The sequence below is a fragment of the Mizuhopecten yessoensis genome, unplaced genomic scaffold (assembly GCF_002113885.1).
Source record: "Mizuhopecten yessoensis strain PY_sf001 unplaced genomic scaffold, ASM211388v2 scaffold10985, whole genome shotgun sequence".
In the NCBI taxonomy this organism is placed as follows: domain Eukaryota; kingdom Metazoa; phylum Mollusca; class Bivalvia; order Pectinida; family Pectinidae; genus Mizuhopecten; species Mizuhopecten yessoensis.
In genome coordinates this window covers 1,435,564-1,446,959 of record NW_018408820.1, presented here as the reverse complement: position 1 = coordinate 1,446,959, position 11,396 = coordinate 1,435,564, and the positions used below count along the sequence as shown (strand labels likewise).

The 11,396-nt window shown below is 38.8% G+C and overlaps 2 protein-coding genes across 2 annotated transcripts in view; one reads left to right on the top strand and one right to left on the bottom strand.

Annotated features, from left to right (window-relative positions):
* The window catches only part of LOC110464318 (glycine--tRNA ligase-like), a 22,393-nt gene extending 18,729 nt beyond the window's left edge, over positions 1-3,664 (bottom strand). Inside the window, exons 1-2 of the mRNA XM_021519469.1 lie at positions 3,365-3,664; positions 1,068-1,169 (exon numbers count right to left, since the gene is read on the bottom strand). Of these exons, the coding sequence (XP_021375144.1) occupies positions 1,068-1,169; positions 3,365-3,604 (342 nt within the window). The 5' untranslated portion in view covers positions 3,605-3,664. The remainder of the gene's footprint in view (positions 1-1,067; positions 1,170-3,364) is intronic.
* A 192-nt stretch (positions 3,665-3,856) lies between these two features.
* LOC110464320 (probable tRNA N6-adenosine threonylcarbamoyltransferase, mitochondrial) overlaps positions 3,857-11,396 on the top strand; it is a 39,613-nt gene continuing 32,073 nt past the window's right edge. Inside the window, exons 1-4 of the mRNA XM_021519474.1 lie at positions 3,857-4,317; positions 9,233-9,332; positions 9,818-9,912; positions 10,354-10,416. Coding sequence (XP_021375149.1) covers positions 3,989-4,317; positions 9,233-9,332; positions 9,818-9,912; positions 10,354-10,416 — 587 coding nt within the window. The 5' untranslated portion in view covers positions 3,857-3,988. The remainder of the gene's footprint in view (positions 4,318-9,232; positions 9,333-9,817; positions 9,913-10,353; positions 10,417-11,396) is intronic.

Genomic DNA, 11,396 nt, shown 5'->3' with positions numbered 1-11,396 from the left:
GAAAAATAACAACACTTTGTCAGGACTATGAGGCGATCATTCCTCACAACTTTCAGTTCAATCGCCGCAGCAGAACTTGACTTTTAACAAAGTTTGAAATAGTTTTTCAAAATGGCGGCCGTGGCGGCCATATTGGATTTCTGATCGACCCGAAAAATAACAACACTTTGTCAGGACCATGAGGCGATCATTCCTACCAACTTTCAGTTCAATCGGCCCAGCAGAACTTGACTTTAAGTTTGAAATAGGTTTTCAAAATGGCGGCCGTGGCGGCCATATTGGATTTCTGATCGACCCGAAAAATAACAACACTTTGTCAGGACCATGAGGCGATCATTCCTACCAACTTTCAGTTCAATCGGTCCAGCAGAACTTGACTTTAAGTTTGAAATAGGTTTTCAAAATGGCGGCCGTGGCGGCCATATTGGATTTCTGATCGACCCGAAAAATAACAACACTTTGTCAGGACCATGAGGCGATCATTCCTACCAACTTTCAGTTCAATCGGCCCAGCAGAACTTGACTTTAAGTTTGAAATGTAAAATGTTAACGGACGACGACGGACGAAAACGGATAGCAATAGGTCACTTGAGCTAAAGCTCAGGTGACCTAAAAACTAGGTGAAAACCTGTCAAAAGTGACTCAATAATCAAATTTCAATAATTTATGCAAATATGACCTGGTTACCATGGCAGCCAAAATTGAAAACACAAATAAATATTTACATAATAGTACTGGGGAAGTATTCAAAATTAAAGAAACATTTGTTTGAAACTTCTATTGCAGATTTTCAATTTTGATGGATTTGGGGGGCCAAAAAAGGCCCAAGTCATACATAGTCCTTTGTCAATCATTTCGAAACAAAAATATGAAGGAACTTAAAACCAAATACTGTTTTCAATGTTTACATTTGACTTTTTGATCGTTTGACATGATTTCACTGAGTTACAAGAAACTTGGTTTGAGCACAAATTCCATGCTTGAGCATGTCAACGGTCCCATGAATACAGGCCCTGATCATTTTAACCTCCAATCCATGGTCTACTTCTTGATAAAACCAGACCTACCTTTGCCTCCAAAGCCTGCTTTCTATGCTTCAGCTCTGCTACAGCTTTCTGGATATCTACATCAGGGGCTTTCTCGGATTTTAATTTACGTACTAGGTCACCCTGTGGACATAAAATTTACTTCAGTTTTTTAATTGTTTTGATGTTTTGATGCATATACAGCAATTTATGATTTTTTAACACACGTTGCCATTCTTTTTCAAATGTCACCACAGAATACAGCTGTCGACGATCCAGAATTCTACATAAGCATGACTTGTATAATCAATAGTGCCTCAAACATTTAATTAGAGTATTACAGCATTTTACAATACTATTGGGAAATACATGAATTGTAACAAATGTGATTAAGAGTTGTGAAAGATATAGCTTAATAGGACACTGTGTTGACGATTTTGAAAGCATCAAACAAAAGACTGAGGGCAACAATTCCATTGTGTCAAAGCCATATATGTATATAGTTCTAACTTCTAGGACATAATGAGTGTTTGCAGCAATCTAAGGATGTGTTTGAAGACATATGGCTTGCATTGTGATGGCTTGAGAATGAGTGAGTGCCGAGTTTGACAGGGGTAAGAAGATTTTCTGGATGGAGTGATTCATGACAAGCCCAAGCTGAAGCTGGAGATCGATGACGAAGATGTAAAGTTGGCTAGTGTTAGGAGTTTATACTGTCAGTGCATGACTGCAAACATTGCATGTGATGAAGCTGGTGTTAGGTATATAGCTGTTTCACACATTAATTTGGCTGCAGGCTGTTGCACTTTCTTCAACTAGTTAATTTGACAGGTGTCCCAAACTGAGGCAATGCATTCTAGTTTGAGATGTACCAGGGTTCTATAAGCATGGTCTTCTATATGCTTATAATTTACTTCTAGATTTCGACATAGGATTTAAGCCATATAATGCATGATTGATTTGCCTTAGAATCTAGTAATTGAGTTGATGTGGTTGTCCAACCTAGGATGTGAATGGATTTCGACTCCCAAGATATATTTTGCAGAATTTGTAGGGTATATTAAACCATGTAATTTAAGGACACTGGGAATGAGTTATAGTCTGTTGTATACTATTGACCTAAAGGATCACATAATTTTCTGGGTGAAGGACACAAGCTTAGTCCCTTTGCCCATCCTCGATATCGAGGGGCATATATGCTCACTTTCGTTCTCTGCACCCCTGGAATAAGGCAAGGCTAAATTAATGGTATGCAGCTTTAGCTATTTTATTGGTGTCAGGTAAAAAAAACCTGACCAATCACTAGGCTGATACTAGTCCTTTCAAGATTACAGAGGAGCGACGCCCGACTTCAAAGCCAATAAGTTTTACAGTTACGTGACCGCAAGATTCTTTTGATGTACATCAAAGGATCAAACTAGCATTCTCGTCTCATCCATAAGGCAGTGCACACCGAGCCTTCAATTTTGCTATGACATATTCCAGGGGTGGAGAGAGCGAAAGTGAGCATAACCCCTGGATATCGAGGATGCCCTTTAGACAGCTTTAAGGTCTTGTAAATGTGTTCAATGGTACATTCCTCCACTTTTACGACCTTTTACCAAGGATGACACAGTTAGTTTCACAGGGATTGCTTGTTGGTCATGCAGACCTGTACATTTGTAGTTGGTGGTTTTATAATTTGGCAAATCAAACTTTACAATCACTTATCACCTACTGACTTGTACAGGCTCTCCCAACAATGTTGGGTGTGTATTGTAAACGAAACAGGAAAGAGACTAGTGTGCTTCCACCTGGGATCCAACCACCGACCTGATCTGGCTTCCAGAAGTCCTAATCCTATGTATAGGTACACTCGAGCCCGAGCATGAAGCTAGAAGGTGATCGACTCACTGACTGAGATCATTTTATGTATGTACAATTAAAAAAAAAAAATCTGCTAGTCACTATATTCCCCACTTTTAAAATGTGTTTGCCTTCGAACATCACAACCACAGGTAATAACCTCGTCCCCAGCTTGCCCTGAAAGTACACCAGACTTAAGACATTTTTACAGATAGATATCTGTTGCATTGTCTATCTGTCAACATGTCTACGTCTGATGTCAGGGCCAGAGGAAACTCGTGATAGCTATATATATTGCTAGCACAAAGACAGTAATGTTAGCGTACACGATAATTAATTTAATATCACACATACGTTCATTTTCCAACAAATTATTTTATTATAAATGATCGTGCCCAACAACTTCGGATCGGAAATCTTTAAGAACTTTACTTGCTTATTAATTTTGAAAGCTTCCGCCGAATCTAGATATTTGAATTCCATGTAGCGCCTACCTGTTCTTTGACAGCTGCTCTCAGTGGGGCTAACAGGGCTTCAATTTCGGTGTCCGACATGGCAATTTCGCTTCTTGGTGGACTATTGTATGCCTGCCTTTTCTTGAAGCCCCAGTCCTCTGTTTGCTGTTTAGAATGTACACAACTCGAGCAAAATGTCTTCAAAACCTGACGATGCGGAATGTTCTTAAAACAGATTTTTTGTAACAGTGGTCTCACAATCCTTACCAACTGTTTCATCAGTCTCTGACATATGCCACGCTCGACCCATAAAAAAAAATGACACGGAAGTGTAGAACGATATATGTTCATTTCCGACAATAATTAACCTGTGTTTGCTTATTCAACGTATGCTTTTATTTCGATAAAATCACTATTTTCATTTTCATATCTAAAGTTATAATAAATCTGAAGATAAAAGAATAATATTTAAATAACTTTTGAATAAAAGTTACGATCACATCATTTTCTAATAAATCCATATAGGCCCCAATGAGATGCATCATGGGAATTTATAAGATGGCTGCGCCCATGCGGCAACTATGTCGGCAAGATGCAAACAAATCAATATGGTTTTCAGTGCATGACGATTGTGTGTAACATTTGCAGTGAACATGATACAACATGCAATCTTTACTTAACTTAAATAGTTTTAATGCATCGGTTGATAAAAAGATAATCGTAAGGATTATCACGTACCCGCTTGCAAATTTGTCAACAAACCTGCGGAGAAACCACGTGTGTTTTAGATCGAGATGTAAACAAGCTTTGACAGCCAGAAAACTTAACAAGATCAGTGGACTCGTGCGGCCTTTGTCATGTTCAGTTGTTCACCATAGGAAACTGGTTTTAGGGATAGAGACAAGTTTCGATGACACAGGAGCAGCAGTTGTTGATGATGTTGGAAATGTCTTGGGAGAAGCGCTTGAAAGTCAGACGAAGCTCCACTTGGAGTAAGGGGAGATAATTATGCTATGGAAAAAAATCATTTTGTTAAAAAAAATGAAATATTTTATTCGATTAGGACATTTTGGCACTTGTGAGTTAATTTTATTTAATCACTTATTTTCGTTTTTTCTGTGCACTATTAATAATAAACAGTATATTTTACCCAGGTTAAATATATTGTAATGTAATGGGAAACGGTAAAGAGAAATTCCCTCTAGTGCAAAGCTAGAATGTGACCATAATCATTCAATTAAAATCTGCCACACTACTCCCCCCTTTCTAAATGTGCTCATCCCTAATAACCAAATACAACCCAGGTTCTAACTCCCAGTCATTGCAAACTTGTTTAGGGCTTGTTTCAGTACATTGTGAAGGAATTTGGATCAAATTTGATCTGGTCCTTGGGCAAAGGGGATGTTTAGATTAAGTTTTAGGCCTTTCTAGTGGCAAAAAGGAAGGCACAATATACTAACTGGAAGTAATTACCTTAATTAACTACCCTTAGGTCAAGGGAACATAAACTTGTAAGGATGTTGGCCATCTTGGGTCAGAGAGGTCAGATACACTGGTCTTAAAGGGATATTTCGAACAGTTTTGCTCCAAAATCCTACTCCTCATAAACAGCTACAAAAATTGTAACCATATTTGGTTAGAAATATTCCTTGCAGGGAGATAATTTTAGTATTTTGTTAAAACGAAGTTAATTCCAAAAGCACCTCTTGCGCTGGAAGACATTATTATGGGGCCCCTTTTTGTCAATAGAGGAAATTTGAGTGAACAGCTGTGCTATACATAAAATGATAAAAATCCCCAATGTGTATATATCCATTATGTACTGGTACACAAAATAAATACATCCATGCTAGAAGTTATGATATATAAATATAAACGTTAAATGTATTATTTTTAGCTCACCTGCCCGAAGGGCAAGTGAGGTTATGCCATGGTGCGGCGTCCGGCGTCCGGCGTCCGTCCGGTGTCTGGCGTCCGTCTGTCCGGCGTCAACTTTATACTTAAACAACTTCTTTTCAGTAACCAAACAGCCTTGGATGATGATATTTGGCCAGTAGCATCCTGGAATCAACGGCTACCAAGATTGTTCAAACAAATGACCTTCTCCCATTTACAAGGTCACAGGGGTCAAATATGTTTAAAACCTTTAAAACAACTTCTTCTCAATAACCAAACAGCCTTGGATGATGATATTTGGCCAGTTGCATCTTGGAATCAAGGGCTACCAAGTTTGTTCAAATGAATGACCTTCAGCCTTGGATGATGATATTTGGCCAGTAGCATCCTGGAATCAAGGGCTACCAAGTTTGTTCAAATGAATGACCTTCATCCATTTTCAAGGTCACAGGGGTCAAATATGTTTAAATCTTTGAACGACTTCTTCTGAAGAACCAAGAAGCCTAGGGTGATGATATTTGGCCAGTGACATGCTGGGATGAAGAGCTACCAAGTTTGTTCAAATGAATGACCTTCATCTATTTTCAAGGTCACAGGGGTCAAATATGTTAAATACCTTTCAACAACTTCTTCTCAGTAACTGAAAGGCTAAGGGTGATGATATTTGGCCAGTATCATGCTTGGATGAAGGGCTACCAAGTTTGTTCGAACAAATGACCTTCGCCCATTTTCAAGGTTGGAGCATCCTTTGGCCAAGGGGACTCAATTTTGTATAAACGATGGGTGTGGCCCCACTGGGGGCAGAATAGGGGAAATAGAGGTAAAACCTTTTAAAATCCTTCTTCTACCATAGGGGTTAAGAATTTTTATCGTTATTTAGTCTGCAGCATCCTTGGTCCAAGGGGACTCAATTTTGTATAAACGATGGGTGTGGCCCCAATGGGGGCAGAGGGTTGGGGCCCAATAGGGGAAATAGAGGTAAAACCTTTAAAATCCTTCTTCTACCATAGAGGTTAAGGGTTTTTATCCTTATTTAGTCTGCAGCATCCTTGGTCCAAGGGGACTTAATTTTATATAAACTATGGGTGTGGCCCCACTGGGACAGAGAGTTGGGGACCAATAGGGGAAATAGAGGTAAAACCTTTGAAATCCTTGTTCTACCATAGGGGTTAAGGGATTTTATCCTTATTTAGTCTGCAGCATCATTGGTCCATGGGGACTCAATTTTGTATAAACGGTTGGTGTAGCCCTCTGGTGGCAGAGGGGTGGGGCTGAATATAGGGGAAATAGAGGTAAACCTTTAAAATCCTTCTTCTACCATAGGAGTTAAGGGATTTTGTCCTTATTTAGTCTGCAGCATCCTTGGGCCAAGGGGACTCAATTTTGTATAAACGGTGGGTATGGCCCCACTAGGGACAGAGGGATGGGGATGGGGTTAAAAAAGAAAATAGAGGTAAATTTTAAAATCCTTTTTCTACCATAGGGATCAATGGATTTTATTCTTATTTGGCCGGAAGCATCCTTGGGCCAAGGGGACTCAATTTTGTATAAATGGTGGGTATGGCCCCACTAGGGACAGAGGGGTGGGGTGGGGCTAAAAAGGAAAATAGAGGTAAACCTTTAAAGTCCTTCTTCTACCATAGGGATTAAGGGATTTCATCCGAATTTGGTCTGGACCATCCTTACGCCAAGGGGACTCAATTTTGTATAAACAGTGGATGTGGCCCCCCTTGAGGCAGAGATGTGGGGCCCAATAGGGGAAATAGAGGTAACATTTTTAAGATCCTTCCTCTACCATAGGGATTAAGGGATTTTTTTTAGCTCACCTGGCCCGAAGGGCCAAGTGAGCTTATGGCATGGTGCGGCGTCCGTCCGTCCGTCGTCAACATTTTACTTTAAACAACTTCTTTTCAGTAACCATAAGGCCTAGGGTGATGATATTTGGCCAGAAGCATTCTGGGATAAAGGGCTACCAAGTTTGTTCAAATAAATGACCTTGACTTATATTCAAGGTCACGTGGGTCAAATATGTTTAAAACTTTTCAACAACTTCTTCTGAATAACCGGTAGGCCTAGGGTAATCATATTTGGCCAGAGGCATGCTGGGATGAAGGGCTACCAAGTTTGTTCACACCTGTGACCTTCATTTATTTTCAAGGTCACAGGGGTCAAATATGTTTAAAACCTTTCAACAACTTCTTCTGAATAACCAATAGTCCTAGGGTGATGATATTTGGCCAGAAGCATGCTGGGATGAAGGGCTACCAAGTTTGTTCACACCTGTGACCTTCATTTATTTTCAAGGTCACAGGGGTCAAATATGTTTAAAAACTTTCAACAACTTCTTCTGAATAACCGATAGGCCTAGGGTGATGATATCTGGCCAGAAGCAAGCTGGGATGAAGGGCTACTAAGTTTGTTCAAATAAATGACCTTGATTTATATTCAAGGTCACAGGGGTCAAATATGTTTAAAACCTTTCAACAACTTCTTCTGAATAACCGATAGGCCTAGGGTGATGATATTTGACCAGAAGCAAGCTGGGATGAAGGGCTACTAAGTTTGTTCAAATAATTGACCTTGATTTATATTCAAGGTCACAGGCGTCAAATATGTTTAAAACCTTTAAACAACTTCTTCTGAATAACCAAGAGGTCTAGGGTGCCAAAATTTGGCCAGTAACATGCTGGGATAAAGGGCTACCAAGTTTGTTCAAATAAATGACTTTTGTTTATATTCAAGGTCACAGGGGTCAAATATGTTTAAAACATTTAAACAACTTCTTCTGAATAACCAAGAGGCCTAGGGTGCCAAAATTTGGCCAGTAACATGCTGGGATAAAGGGCTACCAAGTTTGTTCAAATAAATGACATTGATTTATATTCAAGGTCACAGGGGTCAAATATGTTTAAAACATTTAAACAACTTTTTCTGAATAACAAATAGGCCTAGGGTAATGATATTTGGCCAGTAACATGCTGGGATGAAGGGCTACCAAGTTTGTTTAAATAGATGACCTTGATTTATATTCAAGGTCACAGGCGTCAAATATGTTTAAAACCTTTAAACAACTTCTTCTGAATAACCAAGAGGTCTAGGGTGCCAAAATTTGGCCAGTAGCATGCTGGGATAAAGGGCTACCAAGTTTGTTCAAATAAATGACATTGATTTATATTCAAGGTCACAGGGGTCAAATATGTTTAAAACCTTTAAACAATTTCTTCTGAATAACCAAAATGCCCAGGGTGATGATATTTGGCCAGTAGCATGCTGGGATGAAGGGCTACCAAGTTTGTTCAAATGAATGACCTTCACCAACTTTCAAGGTCACAGGTGTCAAATGTCTTTAAAATCTTCAAACAACTTCTTCTCAATAACCAAAAGGCCCAGGGTACTGATTTTTGGGCTGTAGCAATCAGGGCTACCAAATTTGTTCAAATGAATGACCTTGACCCACTTTCAACCTAATGTCATTGTTTGACATTCAAGGTCACACTGATATTCTGCCTGTAGCTGTGATTTAGTCCACTTTTAAGTTTACAAGTGTGAGATTAATACCAGGTGAGCGATGCAGGCCCACTGGGCCTCTTGTCTTATTTAGTCTGGAGCATCCTTGGTCTAAGGGGACTCAATTTTGTATTAATGGTAGGTGTGGCCTCCCCCCCTTGGGGCAGAGGGGTGGGCCCAATAGGGGAAATAGAGGTAAACTTTTAAAATCCTTCATCTACCATAGGGATTTCATCCGAATTTGGTTTGGAGGATCCTTGGACCAAGGGCACTCAATTTTGTATAAATGGTAGGTGTGGCCCCCAGGGCAGAGGGGTGGGGCCCAATAAGGGAAATAGAGGCAAACCATACAGTACCTACCAAGGACTGCTATATCTTTACTTCAAATCAAGTGCTTTAAACATATATCCAGGTGAGCGATACAGGCCCTCTGGGCCTCTTGTTTCAATCATTCAATAAAGTTCAAAGACATGTTATATATATATACAAATTTATTACATTCAGATATGGAGGAGCAAAGCCTGATATTGCAATGAGAATTCACAAGCAAAACATTGGTCCAGTGGTAGACACAGCCCTTAGTGCCGCCAATATCAGACTCCAGGCAAGATAGTTTGTCAATCTTCACTTAATAACATTTTTGAAGACCATATTTTGGATATTTCTCAGGGGTTACCTTTGCAGTCAGTAGCCAATAACAATTCCCATCTACTACTGTTATTTCACCGGCTACTTTCATGAAAAATTAAAATTGGAAGAATGTTAATGGAGTACTATGAAATGTACTGAAATTAACCACCCAATTTGTGTTCAGGATACATACAACTTGAAATCTTTTTGAAATCCCTGGATTTCTTACCTGTTGTCTATTATAAATGATAAGCACACAGGTACAATAATTGTGTACAAATTTAAATGAAATTATATCAAACTGCTGTACTAAAAAGTTAAAAACGAACCCATATACCTCAACTGTTATTTAGTCATATATACATACATCTTAAAGAAACTCTAAGGATTAATAATCCTGTCCTTATAAAAGATGATTCGTCTTTAAGCTGAAAGCAATATGTTGTACGTTTTGTTTAGGATCTGGATGCCGTTGCTGTGACAACTAAACCAGGATTAGCACCCTGTCTGTATGTTGGTCTTAACTATGCCAAGGAACTCGTAGCTAAATCTGGGTAGGTCGTTACTGAAGTTTATTACATCTTCGGATAGTGTTTTATTACACATCTTTCACTCAACATCTGGATAAAATACATTAATGCAGTATTATAGGCATCCTCTATGCAGGAATTTTTAAGGTACCGAAGGTCTGGTATTACAGGTAAGTATTTAAAGTGTAGTTACATATTTATTTATAAAATTTAACAAGACTGTATGAAGTTAAAACTGTTCAATAGAGTTTTTAGCTCACCTGGCCAACTCTTTCCTTTAAAATGCTACTATTTGTGTCTTGTACTCCTTTGATAAACCTGTATGGTACTCAGCAGGTTTTAAATTGAAAATAAAATACCAGGTGAGCTATTAAGGCCCCTGGGCCTCTTGTTTTTATATGAAAGGAAAACAAATATCAAACAAGTCACATAAATCAGTATATATATTGTCTTGTTTTGTTGCAGGAAGCCAATGATACCGATCCACCACATGGAGGCTCATGCTCTTACAGCCAGAATGATCCACAAGTAAGTATCCAGAAATAATAGTATATATATAAGGCAATATATGTGATGTCTTACTGTACGTTGTAATTATAAGTGTAAAGCTCAGGCGTAAGTATTGTTCATGCTTTCTATTCTGTTTTTTTCTTTCTTGGCAAACTCATTAGAAATTTGAAATTTTCTGGAGGTTACAGTATACTCAAATTAAAACACTGGAAACTGGTAGAACACATGCCTTTGGAAATCTGATTTTAAGTCAGAAATTCCAAGGGTTACACTAACTACGTACTCGTAACTACGAAGGCACAAAGTTAGTGGTTTGATTGGTTTCATAAAAACTAGACACCTGCCTTACGTAACACATGTGCCAACAACTGACCGATTGCTAGACTGATACCTGTCCTTTGAAGATTACAAAGGAGCAACACCCCCACTTCAAAGCCAGTCAATTTTACTGATATGCTGCTGAATGATTCTTTTGATGTTAGTCAAAGGATCAATTACTGTATAGCGCTTTAAATTCGCGGGGGCAATATTTAGCGGTTTCGTATTCAGTACATATTCGTAGGGATTTAATTTCGCTGTGCACCCGAATCCCATGTGTTGCGCAAAGTATTTTGAGTGTCATCATTTAAGGGTTAAACCTCGAAATACAGGTAAACCGTTTGAAAACACTGATCCAGAGCGTCGTCATCCGAAAGAAAATAAAATGTGTATGTATCTTTGTAGGAGTAAACCGTTATCAATTAATCACCTACTGTACATGTGTACACATAAATATGTTGGGGCCACTTATATGTATGTGTTGTTTTTAAATGGACTGCCCAGATGTCCGGTGATGATCTGATTTGAGTTCATTTGAGTTTGCATAACAGCGTTGGGTTATAAGTATTTTCAACATGTTGTGATAATAGGTCCGTAAAAGTGGTTAACATTTTCGATAATTTCGCTGGTGTTTGATCTGATTTGAGTTCATTTAAGCTTGCATTACAGCGATGGGTTAT